At 40.3% G+C, this 17354-nt stretch overlaps 1 protein-coding gene across 1 annotated transcript in view; it reads right to left on the reverse strand.

Annotated features, from left to right (window-relative positions):
* Positions 1 to 17354, reverse strand: part of LOC306801903 (transmembrane protease serine 11E-like) — a gene marked incomplete at its 5' end in the record, with an annotated part of 44189 nt that overhangs the window by 19264 nt on the left and 7571 nt on the right. The window contains 4 exons of the mRNA XM_079305451.1: positions 7 to 170; positions 3313 to 3380; positions 15527 to 15645; positions 16308 to 16429. Of these exons, the coding sequence (XP_079161577.1) occupies positions 7 to 170; positions 3313 to 3380; positions 15527 to 15645; positions 16308 to 16429 (473 nt within the window). The remainder of the gene's footprint in view (positions 1 to 6; positions 171 to 3312; positions 3381 to 15526; positions 15646 to 16307; positions 16430 to 17354) is intronic.

Raw genomic sequence — 17354 nt, forward strand, 5'->3', positions numbered from 1 at the left:
ACTTACTTGAGATGGTTGAAGATCGGACATTTATTCGCAGAGGTCCTGTGTATTTTTTCAGGCCCCTCCGTAAGATCTTTTCAACTCTTTCCCGCAATGTTTCTCTAGAATCCGTAGAGGAGAACCAGAATGTGAGCAAAGCCTCTGCCATCACACCATCAGTATCTGGGCTACAAACCAATGAAAGAGTTTTGTTACCTTCAGCCCATTTCTGCATTTCTTAGCTTTTACCTTAGCTCCTCTAGCAATGGCAATATAACATAAAAGATTAAATACATTTTCAAACATTTGTGAGAAAGAATTTCCGAAAGAATTTCCAAAAGAAATCCAAGAATGCTGAATGGTCAAATGCATCATAGGCTAGAAGACAGCATAATGCTTTCTGTGAACAAATGGCTAGACCAATTTTATAAGAGTCTGAAAAGCAGTCTCTAACTGCATGCTTGAGACAGAAGAGAGGAAGGAATGAACTGATTTAATTGCAATGAAAAGCTGGATAAACAGCACTTCAGAAAAATGAGGTAATGGTTTCTACACAGACCTTTCAACAGCCCTATACATACACAGAATAAAAATTTACAATATCATCAAAAAGGTACTTGGGCCTCTTTGGGAGATGGAGCAAGACCACACAACCTAATTCCACCACAGCAACCTCTTGGAGAATGTTCCTAAATAACCTCATGTTGTGCAACAATAAATGAAACTTGGCAGCATACTCACAGTCCATTAATTAAAGTCAAAGAGATGGATCACAAAAAGGGCTTTTAACACCTCATTTGAAAGTGGATTTGAAAGCAGCACACACATTGAGACACACAATTCCACAAATTTAATGCAAGGTCAGAGGAAAGAAAAGGGAGAAAAGTCTTGTAAGATTGAATTCATCTGGTAGTAGTATTTCTTTTTCCTTAAGGCATCAGATACCACAAGAGATGGAACGATAGACTACAAACATCAAACTGACTAATCTGGAATAGTAAATCTTGCTCTGTACTTGCAGATGGCTTGTCCCTGGTCATCACAAAGGAAAAGTAAGAGCTTGCACCAGGAACATTCTCTCTTGTGCCTCCTCCCACCTGCACTAAGAAGCAGTGAGACACAAGCCACAACAGATGAAATCACAGTTACTTCATACAGGGGGAGAGCTGAAAGCAAGTTGCTGTGTCTTTAGATAGGAAAGGAAAAGAGAAGATCTAGTTATGTCTCACAGTCTTGGAAATTTGTAATTACATAAAGGAAAATAGAAGACAGGCAGCTTATACAGAACTCATGCAATCAGGCTTTAATCTTTGAAAGGAACAGATACCAAATTGAAACAGACATGGATGATATGGCCTGTGAAAGGAAAGAAAAGGTCATGTGTTTTAAATACACAAAGGCATGCCAAATGGTTTGTAGGTGAGCAGAAAGACACACTCCTTGCCTCATGGATCTCATAATTGAGACTGAGAAGTCATATGTGACCTTTTCAACAGACTGTTTTTTCCATTTGTCCCAACTTCAATGTGATTGCCACTTCATTTATTTTCCAGATATTATCTGATCCAACTGTGGGTGTTGCTCTGCATTTCTGAGGTGTTCCCTCACCGCTCCCCCCACTCCTCTTCCTGTGCTATGCCACACTGGAATTACCATATCAACTCTTGCAAGCACACCACACCTCTCGAAACCCTCAGGTAAGTACTGCCCACCTTGATTCACTTAGTATATAGCAGAGATCCAGAGCCAAGGACACCTAGTCAAGATGAGTATTGTCTTTCTCAGTGAGCAGAGGGCATTATTGTTAATGCATTGCTTATACTGAGCCAAAAGATACACACAATCCTTTCCAAGTAAATTCACAACCATTTCCCTGCTCAAAAGAACTTGCAGTCTGAGCCCTTGAAGACGCATAAAGTGTCTATCTGAAAAAGCAAACAAGCTTTGGCGCATACAAATCTTGCATCCAACACAGCAAAGATCACAAGTACCTCAGTCTACCGTAACGAAAAATACCACTTATTCCTACATATTGGCCTCTCAGATCCTTAAATCACCCTGCCTATGCTTGCAACACTCTGCCAGTATCAAAAAATATCCTTAAAGCTACATTCCAATAATGACTTGTGTGTAACTGGGGATTAACCTAAGATAGAGGAAGAGGCAAGATGTCTCAAACCATGTAAGAACAAGGAGAAACACATTCACAAGGATTAGATCTTAGTGTTGCAGCTTTAGTCTGATTATGAAAACATTCAAGGTTTATTTGCAAAGTGATGGACACTGTCACTCAGAAACAAGATCATAGTAGTACAATAGATAGTTCTAGAAAAAAAATAATTTTCAGCACTTAACAATGGTTAAAAAAATAAACATTATATATTATTGTCAGTTGAACAGAGAGTAAAAGAGGAAAAAAAAGCTCTACATTGTTCAATGATAATCTCAACTATGGGTCTGACCCCTTCATCTCAAAAAAGCAGGAATAGCAGACCTGAGAGATGTACAGGATGATAAGAAACAGTTTGAATGCAAAGAATGCTGAGCAGACTGGCATTTGGAAAAAAAAAGTGGATCTTATTGAATACAAGAGAGAAAAGGGATATGATGGGAGGATCCAGCATCAGTAATTGCATGGAGAGGAGGAGTAGTGATCAACTTTTTATCATCTCTTTCAGCACAAGATCACTGAGTGATCCAAAGGAGGTCATTCTTAACACATATCTCCTTCCTAAAGGACTGAGGTGCACAGATTTTAAGAGTCCAGGAGTCAATAGATAAGTCCTTGGAAAATAATGCCACCAAGGGGTGCTAAACAAATCCCAACCACTTCAAGAACTTCTGAGTGGTAAATATCTGGAGGCAGGAAGCATAACAAGAAGCAGTTATTACACGTCTGTTGTGCTGCTACTGTTCCCTGGGCGGCTACTTATGCCCATTCTTAGAGCCACAGTGATAAGTGGGACTTTCTGAGCCAGCACAGCCTAGTTTTACTTGACAAGCCCAGCACAACAGCAATGCTAGGAATGACATCTGCATTAAGAAATCGTTCTGAAGATCCTTTTTGGTTTTAGATAGCTTTAGTTATCTCTGCTTTAATAACTAAAGCTTGTTCAAGGTGTGAACACGAACCTGTTGGAATTTGGACTGACGGAAGGGTATCTTTTGCATTATGATCCAAAGGAGACCAGGGTTCAGAAACAGATGATGCTCAGTTAGGCATTATGCTCTGGTTTTATACACAATACACTTTACTGAATCAGATCTAGCTGGGCTTGGTGTACATTTAATTTTATCTCAGCTGCGTGCATTTATTATAATCTCACATACCTCACTCTGATTAAGCGTGAACTGATGTATTTTTTCCTTAAAATGGAATTGTAAAAGGTCTTGTCGATCTGTTGAAAAAAAGAAATATAAGATAACAACAAAAAGGAGGGAGGCAGACATATTGCTGGAAGGAACATTCAGAAAAGAGCATTCAGTTACAAATTCACAGTTTACAGTGCCAAGAAACATAATGCAGCCCAGCCTCTAGTTAATTTTGTCACAGACCTTTTCTAACTATTTCCTGTTTGACTTAAGGCACATCATAAAAAAACAAGCTTATTTTTCTAAATGTCCTATGGCTACATCAGTGTGCCACTGCAGTGCTGTCTCATCAACTCCCGATATAACGAGAAATATAAACATCCTTGGAACATACTGCTGCAGTCTTCCAAAGCACAGCTTCCTAAAGACTGCCCACAGAGCAGGTACAGTATGCTGTGCTCTGCAGTGCACTCAGCCTTTCTTGTAGGGGTCCTTTCTGAAACAGCATTTACCCTTAGCCTATAGCAAAACCACCAATTTCAAATTATGATTTGATTATCATGTTCCCCTATCACCCTTGTGATTTTCCACATGCTTGGACAATTGTCAAGCAACTCTCATCAGAAACTGGAAATCTAGAACTCCTAAGGAATTGATCCCCAAAAAACATCTTTACTGGTTCCTGCTTAACCACATCCTGCCAAGATGTCATCTCAAGATTGCATGATCAGTCTGAGACAGCTCAGCGTGATATAACATGGCATGAAATTCTGCCAGGAAGGGCTCAGGATCACTGAAGGATTGAGAAACAGCAGAGTCACTGGTGAGTTATGCAGCAACTCCTCCTACCAATAAGACCCAGTAAATTGAACATATCCTGTTAACATCAAATGCATTACAGGAAGAACTGCATAGAAATGCTTTATAACATCATATAAGCTGTCTTTTTTTTGGTTTTTAGCCTTTAAAGGTAGTCTATTTTAGCCAAGTCTCAATGACCTGTTTTCCAAATGAAAAGAAAAAATAATTGTTCTCAAACTACTAGTATGTTGAAATATGTCAGATACAGAAACAAGCATGTAAGCATGAAATCTGGGAGTGATTCCTCCCAAGGAGCACAAACACCCCTGTTTTCCAGCCTTGGTTGTCTCAAGATGAAGCTTTATGGCATTACACCGGGATATTGAAGTAGAATAGTTTCAATATGAATATGTTACAGTGATTATTTTAAGGTGATTTTAAGCATGTATTAGTAAAGGAAAAAAGAAACATTTTTAATGGTCATGCATTTAGCTATGTTTTACCTTGCTCTTACTGGCAGTTATCTGCAAATAGTTTGACATTTGGAACAGACAAAATTCTATAGAAAAAGACATCTCAACTGCAACAAGCTACTGTAGATATGCAGAATGCAGATTGCCAGCTGCATTTTATCATGCATCCAATTAAAAAGAGTTTTATTTCCTATAGTTCTGCATCCTGTTCTACCACAACCTCCCCTGGTCATTGGAAGCAGTTGCCCATAGACAAAGAGGAGGTGTTTTGCTTTGCTTTTTAAAATTATAACATTTGCTTATTGTTTCTGTCACAGTGTTAACTGCTTCACCAGTGATTGTGTAAGCAGAAGCATGTGGCTAAGCAGCACTGCCAGCTTTGTGGCATGCAGTGGCATGTGCTATCTTCAGCTGCATTGTCTTTGAGAATTTTTGAGATCTTTGGGACAGGGACTTCTTTGTGGAATGCTTTGCAACCAAAAGAGAGCCTTGAGCTGGGCTGAGATGCACCTCAAGCTGCTGTGTTGCTCACAAGTACAGTGAAAGCAGAGTGACTTTCAGCTTGGGACTGAAGAGGGCAGGAATTTGCAATCCCTTACAAGAGAGGTTTGCATGCATTTGACATTCCCAAATTCTTTATCTCCTCCTGACAATTGTATTTTCAAGATAACTTATAGTCTCAGATGTCAAGTGTTTTTGCTGCACTTTCCACCTGCACTTCTGCAGCAGATACAGAGATCCTTATTTCTACACCCATTCTCTTGTGTATCTTTGTTTCAGCCTAAGCAATTTATGTGACTGCATTTTTTGTACTCCCAACATGTTCAGCTTTCTCCTTTTCTCCTCAGCCTGGACCACTTCCAAGATGTTCCATACAGTCTGATGAGGAGCACCATGTGCTGCAGCAGATAGATTTCCAGTGGTGTCTCACAAAACACAACTACATACGGTGCTTTTATTATCACAAAAGGAATCTATGGAATCCAAATGCAACTAAAGTATCAGCAACAGCCACTGTTTTCAGAACATCCAATCCAGAAGGCATATTAGTTATTTTCATGGGGAGAACAGGAAGCATATAATTTAAAATTATACCAAATCTGTGTTGCTTCTATTCTCTTTCACACTTTCATATCTGAATGAGAAAGCAGACACTTTTCTCATTATACTACCACTAACTTCCCCACCTTTAAGAGGTGCCCTAGCACTACATCACCCACAGACAAAAAAAAAAAAAAACAAAAACCGAAGGGTGGCTTTGTTTTCAGTGAACCTTGCAGGGCCTTTAACACCCTCAAATGTGAGCTAACATTTTTTACTTTTGCAATCTACTATATTTTATCATGAAGGAAAGGCTAGCCGAACCTCTGCACTGTGGCCTAATGCTCACCTGCTGATTAATTCGTGTGGCAAATATGACTCAAATATCATCTTTCCTTCAACTATGATTTTGGTAACCTGAATTTTTAAGAGTAATTGTTATATTCATACAGAGTTTGTGTAAGACGAGAGTGTGTAGGAAGATGCCTTCAGATAAAAACTTTCAGAGATTAATGTTCTGCCTTATATTTTTACAGTTCTTTTTTTGGTGAAGCCTTTCACGCACCAAACAGAGAACATTTCTCTCCAGCCTGCTTATAGTTTTTCTTCCAGCTTGAGTCACAACCATGGGAGCAAAAGCAACTAGGATTTTGTCCAGTCACTAGGTGTGACCTGGATTTGCTTGTGAGATTTACACTAATTTTAAATGTTTTGCTTTGATTACAGCCTCTCAAAAGTGACACTGTCATGACCAGATCCCTTAAATTTGCCACTGTTCAAGTGCATCTCACTGTTTTTCCTGGCCCTTGTCTAGCAATAGCTCAACTATGACAGCTGTTGCTGCAGGCAAGGTCTATGAGCATTCTGAACCAAGCACGAAGTCTTGCTCCTTTAAAATGAGAAGCATTTTCCTGACAGTCTTTATTTTAGCATTTGTCTAAACAAGATTTTCTTTTAGCTCATGTTTGCTGACTAGCTTGGCTTAATGACATTTCTAATTTCCTCAGTTTAATTTCATATTCTCTATACTTTTTACTACACTTCTCTCTATGCAGCACAATTTTTTTAGACAAACTGGACTTTGTTCCTGAGTGCTGGTCCAACCAATACAGTAACTAATAGTTACTTTGGCTAGCACCAAAGATGAAGTAAGAGAGCAAAACATTCCCACCTGTATAAACCTAGTCAAAAGGAAATTCTTCCTTGTTCCTTGTAGCCAGAAGTTGTTTTATACTTTGATGAACAAGACTTCTTTTCTTATTCTGTTTCAAAAAAATGCCAGATCTCATCATCTTTTTTTTTTTTTCTTGTGTGGCACCATGCTTAACCTTCTGAGGCCCATGAGCTGAAATCTTTGTGATTCTTTTTTGTAAAAATCTTTGTGATTTCAGAGTCGCACAATATGTCCTTCCTCCCTGAGACCCAAAAAATACCCAAACTCTGGAATAGGTCATGACAGGGATCCCATCACTCCAGGGTGGTATGGAACTGACATGTGGCTTGCCCAGATGTGTGGCTATGTCTGGAAGTGACTCAGCAAGGCTGGCTGTGTCAAGCCCTTACATTCTCCCACCACACACTGCTCTGCCACCACACACGGGGTCACAAAGTTTATCAAAAAGTTATCTTAAATCTCGTTTGACAGAACTCTCCTCAGGAATATTTGCTGAACGCACTGAGTTACTTGCATGGGATGTTCAAAAGCATTCAGTAGGCTTGGGAGCACAAAGCCTCTGGTTGCTCAAAAGTACTGCTTTTTTGCTTGCTGCCAGCTACCCTCATATTACATTCTTCCTCTTACCTCAGTAGCTGCTAAGGTTGTAAAGCCTATTATTAGTGATTTTTAAAGCTTTTTGACCACAAATATTAATTGCAACATACCACTTGATTCAGTGACTCTTCCCACTTTACAGCTCAACTTGCTAAGGCCCCTGGAACTGACCATAATTCAAATCCAATAGCTGCTCCTTTGAGAACCTGACATTTTTACTGCCATGATTTCAACTAAGGAGTTGAGAGAGGACACAAGGAGAAAGACTGACAGGGACAGCAAAAAAGAATGTGGCACTGTTCCAAACCAGGATGTGGACATGACACTCTCCTTGGGAACAGGCATTCCAATTACTACCACAGCCCTATGGCCACAGCCCTTGCCCAAGGTGAAGAAAACGGACCTGATGGAGAGCAAGTGAAATGGTCCCCATGCCTCCAGCAAACCAGAGGATCAGAAACCTTCCCATCAGAAGCCACACACACAAAGACAGCAGATCTCACAGCAGGCAAGAGCTGGGTGATCCCAAACACCAGCAAATGGCATCACAAACTCCTCACGGAGTTTAAGCTAACAGGGCTGCTAAAGCTGAGGGGTGAGTAAGCACTGTCTGACTGCTCTGAAATAAGGAGCTCAGCTGGATGGTTCCCGAGGCCATATCTGCAAAAGAGGAATAATTGCCCTTGTACAGTAGTTCCTAAAAAGATTGGTGTTTCGGATAAATTAAATTAAGAGGACTAATACATGGGATAACGTCAGGATTTAAAGTACCATGCTTGTGCTTGGTGCAACCAATTTCAAAAGCATGTAATGACATGAGTGTTTCATTATAGTTATGTGTATTAGTGACAGCTGGAATTAAGGTCACCTAAGTATTCTCATTCCTACTCCCTGCTTTCAATTATCCATAATTAGCTTCCTAAAACTTTCACACTGCTATTAAAATTTTGTCCACTTAGGGGGAGAACTTTCCAACTCCTGGAGAGAAAATCAGGTTTGGTGAGAAAAGCATCTCAATATCCAGAGAAGGGCTTTGTGGTTGGGGTTTTTTTTCTTCCCAAAATTACACACTTTCCCCAGGAAAATTACTGTGCACATTCTGGGGGTTTTTTTTTAAAAAATACTTAGGGGTAAGGAGCTGAAATACAAGAGCAAATACCTCTTAGGAAAATAACAGTTTTGTGAAATCTAAGGAAGACTGTTAATTATGTATTTAGCTTACAAGTGCCATAATACCACCAGCAACACAACTTCAGTACTGAATTTGGATTCTCCCTTTGGACAACACCAGGATCTAACCCGACACTCTCTTGACCAGCCAGATTTTGATCACTGGTTTGCATCTTGAATCAGTTCATTGATATAATTACTTGCAAACAATGCTGTAATTCTGGATTGTGAGTCTATAATTAAGGTAAGATTCTACCCTTAATCACAAACACAATTGATAGCTGTGCTTTACTTAATTTTTAATTCCCTTTTCCGCTTCAGGTTCACATCCATTCTTTTTGTGCACATTTTTGAGCTTTTCATGATGCACACTGGATCTGTATTAGAGTCACTTGTTTATTGTTTATAATTTTTCTGGATTTTTACATGCATATTACAACTTCTGCTTTGATGAACCAATAAAAAAATGTAAAAGAAAAATCAACTTGCATGCCTATTACTTGAGAAAATTGTATTGCATTAGTAAGCCAAAGAATGAAACAAGTTGAAGGATCACTGAATTTACATGGAGAAAAAAGTTGGATATTAGGCATATTTCTGATAACTAATGATTTAATCCTGAAAATTCATAAAATTTAGGTACAGCTCTTTGAAAATTTGAGCTCTTAGAGGTGATCAAAAGCATTTAGCAAAAGTTTCATGTGCCACACTGCATCAACTCACACCAGCATTTAAAAGTGTTTTGTATTTTCTTCAATATTTAATTTCCTGTGCTACTTTTTCCTGTGCTCATTTTTCCTCTTTCCATGTGATCCATGGAAACAGGGAAAACTGGAAACAAAAAGCAAGAAAGCATGCCAGTTTTTAATCTATGCAATATATACCCGTGCCAATGGTATTTTTCTTCTTTTAATTTCAATAGGAACTTCTAAAAACAGCATCACAAGTGAGATGCAGGTGTTTTCTGTGAGTTATTTCCTCTCTCAGAGTACATTTCACCTATCTCTTTAGGGCCATACCTGAATATATACATACTGACAGTCAAGTGTGCTGTCAACCTCTAATTCCAGAGCTAAATAAATATGTTGCCAGGCTGTCATCTTGGCCACTGATCCATTGCTATTTCCCTCTTGGCTGAATGACTGTAGAAAATCCCTTCTGCTTTGTTTCTAGCCCCAGCCACCCATAGAGGGCACCCCTATTGTACCATGCTAGTCCAAGGGCAATGCTTCTTACTTGTGAGAATCATCCCCTTAAAATTAAGATTATAAAGTGGAAGTTATCAAATCCCATAAATTTATTTTGTTATTTTTCTTCTCAAAATATTCCTTAAATAACTTTTTTTTCATGGATAAAAGATTATTTCCCAATTTCACAATCCTGTTTTTGAGAAGAAAAAAAGAGCAGACTATTATTTTTAAGGTCTCTAAAAAACTAAATTTAAAAAGCTTTAAGAGACTTTTGTACTATAGATGGATTTGAAAATAAAATTTACTTTAGTGATGAACAAGAAAATTTTTCAATAGAAGTTCTGCTCTTTTCACCTTATATTGGTACTATACATATATACTTTATATATATATACTTGAGGGAGCACATATAAAGCCTAGGAATGCTTGAGTTTACAAAGAGACTTTTAGATTTTGGGATTTTTATCCATAAACATTACCAAATCTCTTTTGAAATTTATTACAGCCAGAACATTCTTACTCAGTTTGGTCTGGGTGTTGCAAGACTACGAAAAGTCCTTGGAAAGATCTGGCTGGTGCAGATACCATAATTTCTGATTTGGCTAGTTTATATTAAATTTTCTCTTTTTTTAAGGGCTAAGAGGGGGAAATAAGTGCAGGTTTTGCACACACAGTAGATTAAACTACATAATACTTGTAGATACCTCCACTTTTCATTTGCTGTAAAAATGAGAGTCATGTCAGACTCCCTTGAACTTCAGCATACTTCCTTTTCTTGGGGCATGTTTACTTATCAGGATCTTCACAGTCTGGTCTCCCAGAACAAATATTCTTTAGGAGCGTTTCAAAAACCTGCTGCCTTGGGGACCTACTCCTACTGAATTAACCTCCCGACCCAAGGATCATAAGGCACTGATGGAGCAAGCCACAGACTTTTGGGCTTTATCTAAACACCCACGTGGAAGGTGTGACAAACACACCTCATGCACAGTTTCACCTGCCTTTGCAGGTGCTTTGCAGGTGCTATGTGCTCTGAAGGGATTTGTATTTCACCACCCTCTCTCTCCCAAATATACACACTTCTGCTCCCCAGGAAGACTTGAGTCATGTGTGACCCTAAAAGACCAAGTGCTGTAAAACAGCAGCCTCATCTGCTCACCTTCTCCCCGGGTATAAAGCAGAAAGCCTTTCAGTTACAAGCATCCTGTTGAAGGCTAACCCTTCCACCGAATAGGGTTATCAGGTGTCACAGCTGAGGGAGGACAGGAGGTGCAAAACACCTGGTTGCTCCTCTATTCTCCATTCAATTCATAGTGAGAGCTGTGTCTTAATGACCTCTATAATCATCATCTGCCAAGGGAGAAAACTGCCTCCTTCCTCACCAGTTCCAGAACAGGGACTCAGCAGTGAGCCCTTCAATGTACTGAGAATAGACATTATTATCAGAACTGTTGTGCAGCATTTTCCTGTGGAATCTCAAGTGCTTCTGCAATACCTGGTAGAGACATTAAAGTAAACCCACACTAATTCAGCTCCATCAGACAGGACAAACTTCAAGAGCTGTATTAATAAAAACTTTTCCCCAAAACTTGTACTTAAGGATATAGAAGATTCTCTTGTCACTTGAAGCAGCTGAAGCAAGACGTCTGTTTCTACAAGAGATGTCCTGACACATAGTGATGAGTTCTGAGCTGAAAATTACTTGATGAAATTCCATTAATTCAAGATAAATATTTGGATAGGCAGTAGTTTTACAGGGGAAGTATCCAGGTATGTTTCTAATATAATCCCCAACCCCTCTGCCCAGATCCAGCTAATGCTGGTTTCAGATGGTGGAAGGAAAGGGGGTAACCCAGGTGCCTACTGGATTATGAGACAAGAGGGGAAAGCCATGTCAGTCCATTCCATGGCTCAAGGCACTCCAGGAGGGAAAACAGACACCTCAACTCTCCCGCATACCTGAGGAACATCCATCCACCCAGCTCACAGCCTGGCTTACCAGCACATGGGAGCAGGAGTGACAGGGAATGACAGGACAAAGCCCCAGAAGCTGGGAAAGGATATGGTGTCCAGCACAAGGTTCCACACATGGACTCAGAGAGGGAGAAGCAGCCACACAGCAGGGCTGGGAAAAGCTCTGTCCAGAGAAGGAGACAGGGAGATAAAATGCTTATTAAGGAGAAACGTTGCATAGGCTCTCCTTGAAGAGGGGAAAGCCCACCATTTCTAGGAGGAAGTATCAGAAATTTATTGTAGTGGCAAAAAAGAGCTAACAGGTACATTTTACAAACCCCTGGTGGGCAGAGTAAAGGCTGGTGTCTGTTTCTGTTGAGCAACCAGCCATGTACTGAAGAGGTCACCTGCTGTGGGTGCTTGATATCCACCTCTCTCACAGCTAGAAACTTGCCAGCCCTCAGCTGAGACAACTTCCACTGAGATTGAGGTATTAATTTCAAGCTCTCCTGACTGCAAATCCCCTTCCCTTGGCATCAAAGATGACTTTCTGCACAAGATGCAACACTCCTCCACCCTTCTTCCTGCACACAGGGCAGATACTGCAGCTGCCCAGAGTAGGAAACTGGGATCATCCCAGTCACCAAGGTCTGATTGTCACAGCTCCCTTCACTCTTTGGCAGGCCAGAGAGGCTGAAGAAGCAAAGCTTAAAGCTGAGCCTTGGAAGTCTCTCCCAGCATACTGTTAGGAAGAGGGTAGTTAGTATCTCCATGGCATTCTTGGGAAATCCAAAATAATTGACACATTTTGTGGAAGAAGGAAAAAATAAGTCTGGTGAAGGAGTTGGAGAAAAATAGTGGGTAAAAGTTGTGCAGATGAGCCACACAATAAGTGAACCCACTATAAAATAGTGGAGAAAGAGCCATAAGGTTGTGATTGTACCCTTTTTATCCAGTGCAAGAGGGGACAGTCTGGCACAGAGCATTTTAGCTTGGCAAGGGAAGAGGGACTGGTCCAACTAGAAAAACAAGGAGGCTCTGGTGAGCTGAAATCTCTTTCCCTAGTGTCATTCAGTCAAGTCTGATTTTTCAAGAGAGCACAAAGGGAACACTCACAGACACTTACAAGAAGGCAGCCAAGGAACAAAGACCTTTCATCATCTGTTCCTCAGGTCCCCCAGCTCCACCCCAAAAGACATTTTCCAGACTTTCCAGTCAGCCCTGAGATGTTGACTGGTGCACCAGCTTCATCAGCTCTCTGGCATGATCTGGCTGCATTCCCTCCCACCTTCAATGAGATAAGAGTCAGGAATGTTGTTCACACAATGGGTGTTACTATTCAAATCTGAAAACCAAAGCAAACATCAGGCATTTGCTGCAGGTCCCAAGGAAGTCACTATACGACTTTCATATGAAGTAAAAACATTTTTCCTGGTGAAACGCCAGCTCTGGAAAGAGCTCCTTTCTGGGTCTTTCTGGAGGCAAATGAAAGAGGGCTTCATCAGGAGGGAGTCAGAGAAGGGAACACTTGGCAGGGAGTTGCATTAACTCAGGTAATTTGAATGCTTCTGATTATCTGAGATGATTCACTTCTGTTCACTTTGCACCAAGTGTTGAGAAAGACATTGCATTTATCTGCATTGACTCACTGTTTCATAACAGGAGCTTAAGGTATCGTTACTACTATGACAATGGGAAGGCTTGGACATCCAAACTCTGACACCAGCCAGGAAAAGACTGCAAAGGGTTTTGGTAAATCCAGACAAATTAGAAAATGTGATAAACACTCAAATTTCTCCTCCTCTTATCACAGAATTGCTGTGAAGATGCTGAGAATAAAAATGCAAATGTTCTGAGACAGCTATCTGTCAAGATATCAAGAGGATATGTGTGTCTGGAAATATTGCTTTGATTTTCATCACCACAAAATGAGTTTTGCTGTTATAAAATCAGACTTACAAGGAACACACTGTTTTATTACTGTATGGAGTTGCTTTCAAAAAGGTTATGGACAATTCTCAATCTCATACATCCTTGTTAAATGAAACACCTGGAACTAAAACCACAAAAAGTCAAACTTACAGCAGAGACCATTTATATAAGCAAAGTATTCATAAAATTTGAGAGAGGAACATAGAATTTAATGACTGGATTAAGAATAGGTCTGAAGAAATGTTACAGGAATAAAGGAAAGACAGCATAGTTCCATGTATGTTTGTTATGGTGTTACTTATCAGGTACAATTAACATGCCCTGATATTATGATTCTCACTGCTCAACCTGCACTGGTATTTACTGTCACTACTGTCAGAACTGCTCAACACCCAAAGAGGAGATGGGATTTCTAAAGCATTGGCTTCTATTCAAGTATCTAAATTGATAGCCATGCTCAGAGGAAATCTGACTGCATTGGACACTATCTAAAAAAACTCCTTAGCTAAAACAAGTGTTTCCTTGCCAAAGGAGGCACATGTTTTAAAAAAAAAATTAAAGAGGAATGGAGTGGGAGGAAGGGATACAACTGTACTCAGTGAAGTGTTATTCTTCAGACTGTTCTCAGTCCTTACCTTCCTTCCCCCTCAGCAACACAGTGCCTTCTTGGTCAGGGAGAACATTCCCCCTCCAAGGTCCTATATCACAAGGTGAAAGGCCTGAATTATTAGGTCACAGTTGTAAATTGGTAGCACCTAAGCAAATGCGGTTCATGTAAGACTCTGCACATACAGATATGCACCAGAAGCATGGGAAATCTGGTATGGGTTCCAGTAGCCAAAGAGGGCAGAAAGAACAGACACACAAAGAAGAAGACAGCTTGGCTAAGATCACTGAAGCCCTCAGCAGTGGAGCTGTGAAGAGATGCTAGCACTGCCAAGTCCCTACACAGCACCCTACTTCTCCAGAGCAATGTCCAGCCCAGCTCATATTTGTTGTAGACAAGTGAACATTGCCCTAAATTAAATTATAGTGGGGAGCAAAGCATTGTCCTATTAACTGGGTATCTGTGCATGGTTGCCAAACAGGAGGTACAAGATATGCATCGGATTCTGATGAATGAAACACAAAAAGATACAAGGACAATCACATGCTTATTGTTGTACAGAGATGAACTCTGTAATTAGCATCTCTGGGGTAGTGTCTCAAAGAGAAAACAAGAAAGGAAATTGCAATGTGTCTATTTATTTCCATAGCTACTGTATGACTGAGAGCCACTCATCAACCTCTGCTATTTGTAGAAGGGTTTCCCAACAAAACATACCAAAGGTGCAGGAAAAGGGCTTGTGTATTGTTTTCTCAACACACAGTAACAGCCCAACAGGTAGAGTTCCCCACCCTGTAAAGGAGAGGGTGTAAAAGAATGCTTTCCTTAGAGACAATGGGACATAAATCACAAAGCCAGGTTCAGGGCATGGAAAGAGAACACACACAAATGATGAGATTAGTCCATCTTATTAGAGCATGCTGCTGAAAACACCAAGGTTGTGGGTTCAATCACTGCATGGGCATTTCACTTAAGAGCTGGAGTTGATGGTCCATGTGAGACCTTTTCAGAGGAGATTATTCTATGATTCTATGATCAGTGATATAGAAGGAACCTGAGATTATTTTAAATATCTACTTCATCACTGCAGAAGTGACAGGCTAGAAGATGCCAAATGGCAAGTGCCTGGTCTGCCAGGTAGGATCATGCCTCTCCTGCTATCCATTTCCCAGGTCCCTCCACCGGGGGACTGAGAGTGCACCAGACCTGTGGTCTTTGATTGTGCTGTTCACATTAATGACTCCTGTATTATGACACAGTCCTTAATGGAAAAGGCACAATGATCCAAACTTACCAGTCTCTCAACCCTCTCGCTCAGGTCTCTAAACCTTCCTGAGGACTGTCTGGAAAATTCATTATTGTACCGGATGTTGGTGATTTTTACATTGGCACTGTAATAGAACAGCTTCTGATCTGCAAGGGAAAGAAGAGGAACAGGCAATATTCAAAGTACCAAGATGAATGAACTTTAGAGAAACACCTGGTGCTGACTGCTATCCTGACATCTAGGGAGTGGATGAGCCTTCACCTGTATCCAACCCACTCAAATACAGCTTCCAAAAGCTAGGAGCAAGCACCTGAATCGGTTAGGTGGCCTAATCCAAGTTTTCCCAGCAGTTACATTTCTGGTCAGCCAACAGCACTTGGGGTTCACACAGAATGACAAGCTACACCTTGCTGCTCAGTTACCTTCCTTCCTGGCCTGTCCACTCAACACTAAGCCCTAGCAGGAAGCTGCTAGTGGTCTGGGAAAGGGAACAGAGAAACATCTCAGAGATACATGCAGAAGGCTCTTTTTGCCACTCATGTAAGGGAGACTAGACACTGTGAAATGAGTGAAAGTAAATGAAAACCAACAGAAACCACAGCCCTAAATCATCCTGTGCAGCAGGAAATGTTCCTAGGGGATCTGCAAAGATGCTAAATGAGGAAGGAAAGAGAGCTCTAGAGACGCCAGTGTTTTTTCCCCAAATAAGCTTTAGACAGACTGGTGAAAACTCCCAGCATCATCTGCAAAACAGGAACAGACGAAATTCACTAAGTATAGGAACAGTGATACATTATGCAAAACTTACCATATGCCAGAAAATAAGCTAGGAGACCAATGGTGATACCTACTGCCAACACTGTTCCAATAACAATTACAGCAATTTTCCAGGGATCAAGATGTCTTATTTTGATGGCTGACTGATGAATTCTGGGGAAAAATAAGAACAAAAGGAGATTTTTAAGGTATCCTTTCTATTTAAGGCTCCCATTTCCCCCCCCAAAATATTAGGTTAAAGTTTTCTCCCTCAATATTAGTTGATTCTTCCCAGCAATATTAATTTCTTACCCAACACGCTTGAAAATGAAACCATGACACAAGACTGTTCTGAAATAGGTGTTGGGATGTGCTAGAAGTCAAAGAACACAGACAGATTTGAAGGTTTGAGGTATTATTAGGGCCAAATCAAATAGGAGTCCCACTAAGATACTTGTGTGACTCTGGACTAGAAATTTGCAAGAATAAAACTTATTTTTCAGCTAAATGAACTTTCACACAGCAATGTATACAGCTTTCAATTGGTTAAGCAAATCAGTTATCAGACACACTGGCACCTTTGCTTCCAAAACTGCTTTGTGCAGTAAAATGCTTCATATAATACATTACTTCAGCTGCTCAGTCCATTACAGCCTTCAAAGCAGAGAAGAACAAAAAAGAGAAAGATATATCAGAGGCCTAGCCTGTGTTTCATGTCTTATTCAGACTGAATCTAAACACAAAGGCAAGTACTGCTTTAAGCAGTATTTGCTGAAGTGACAGAATGACAGGGAATGGCAAGGACATCAGTAGGAACCTCACCAGATGCCTCTCTCTGCTGTGTTTTTAAATACATCTGTACTAATCCAAAATGCACAGTCAGTATTATTTTAAAAACTCACCGAAAAAAAGTTGGTTACAGCAAATTCTGTCTTGGTCTATAAACTCAAAGACTCCTTAAGAACCTTAAAGCCATATTTCTATTACATTATCAGCCATTACAAAACACAGAACAAGAAGTCACTATTTTTGGTAAAGAGTCCTTCATTCTATTTCAGCACCTCACTCATGCAGACATGCACACTTGCAGGTTAAGGTA

The sequence above is a fragment of the Erithacus rubecula genome, assembly GCF_903797595.1.
Source record: "Erithacus rubecula genome assembly, chromosome: 5".
NCBI lineage: Eukaryota > Metazoa > Chordata > Aves > Passeriformes > Muscicapidae > Erithacus > Erithacus rubecula.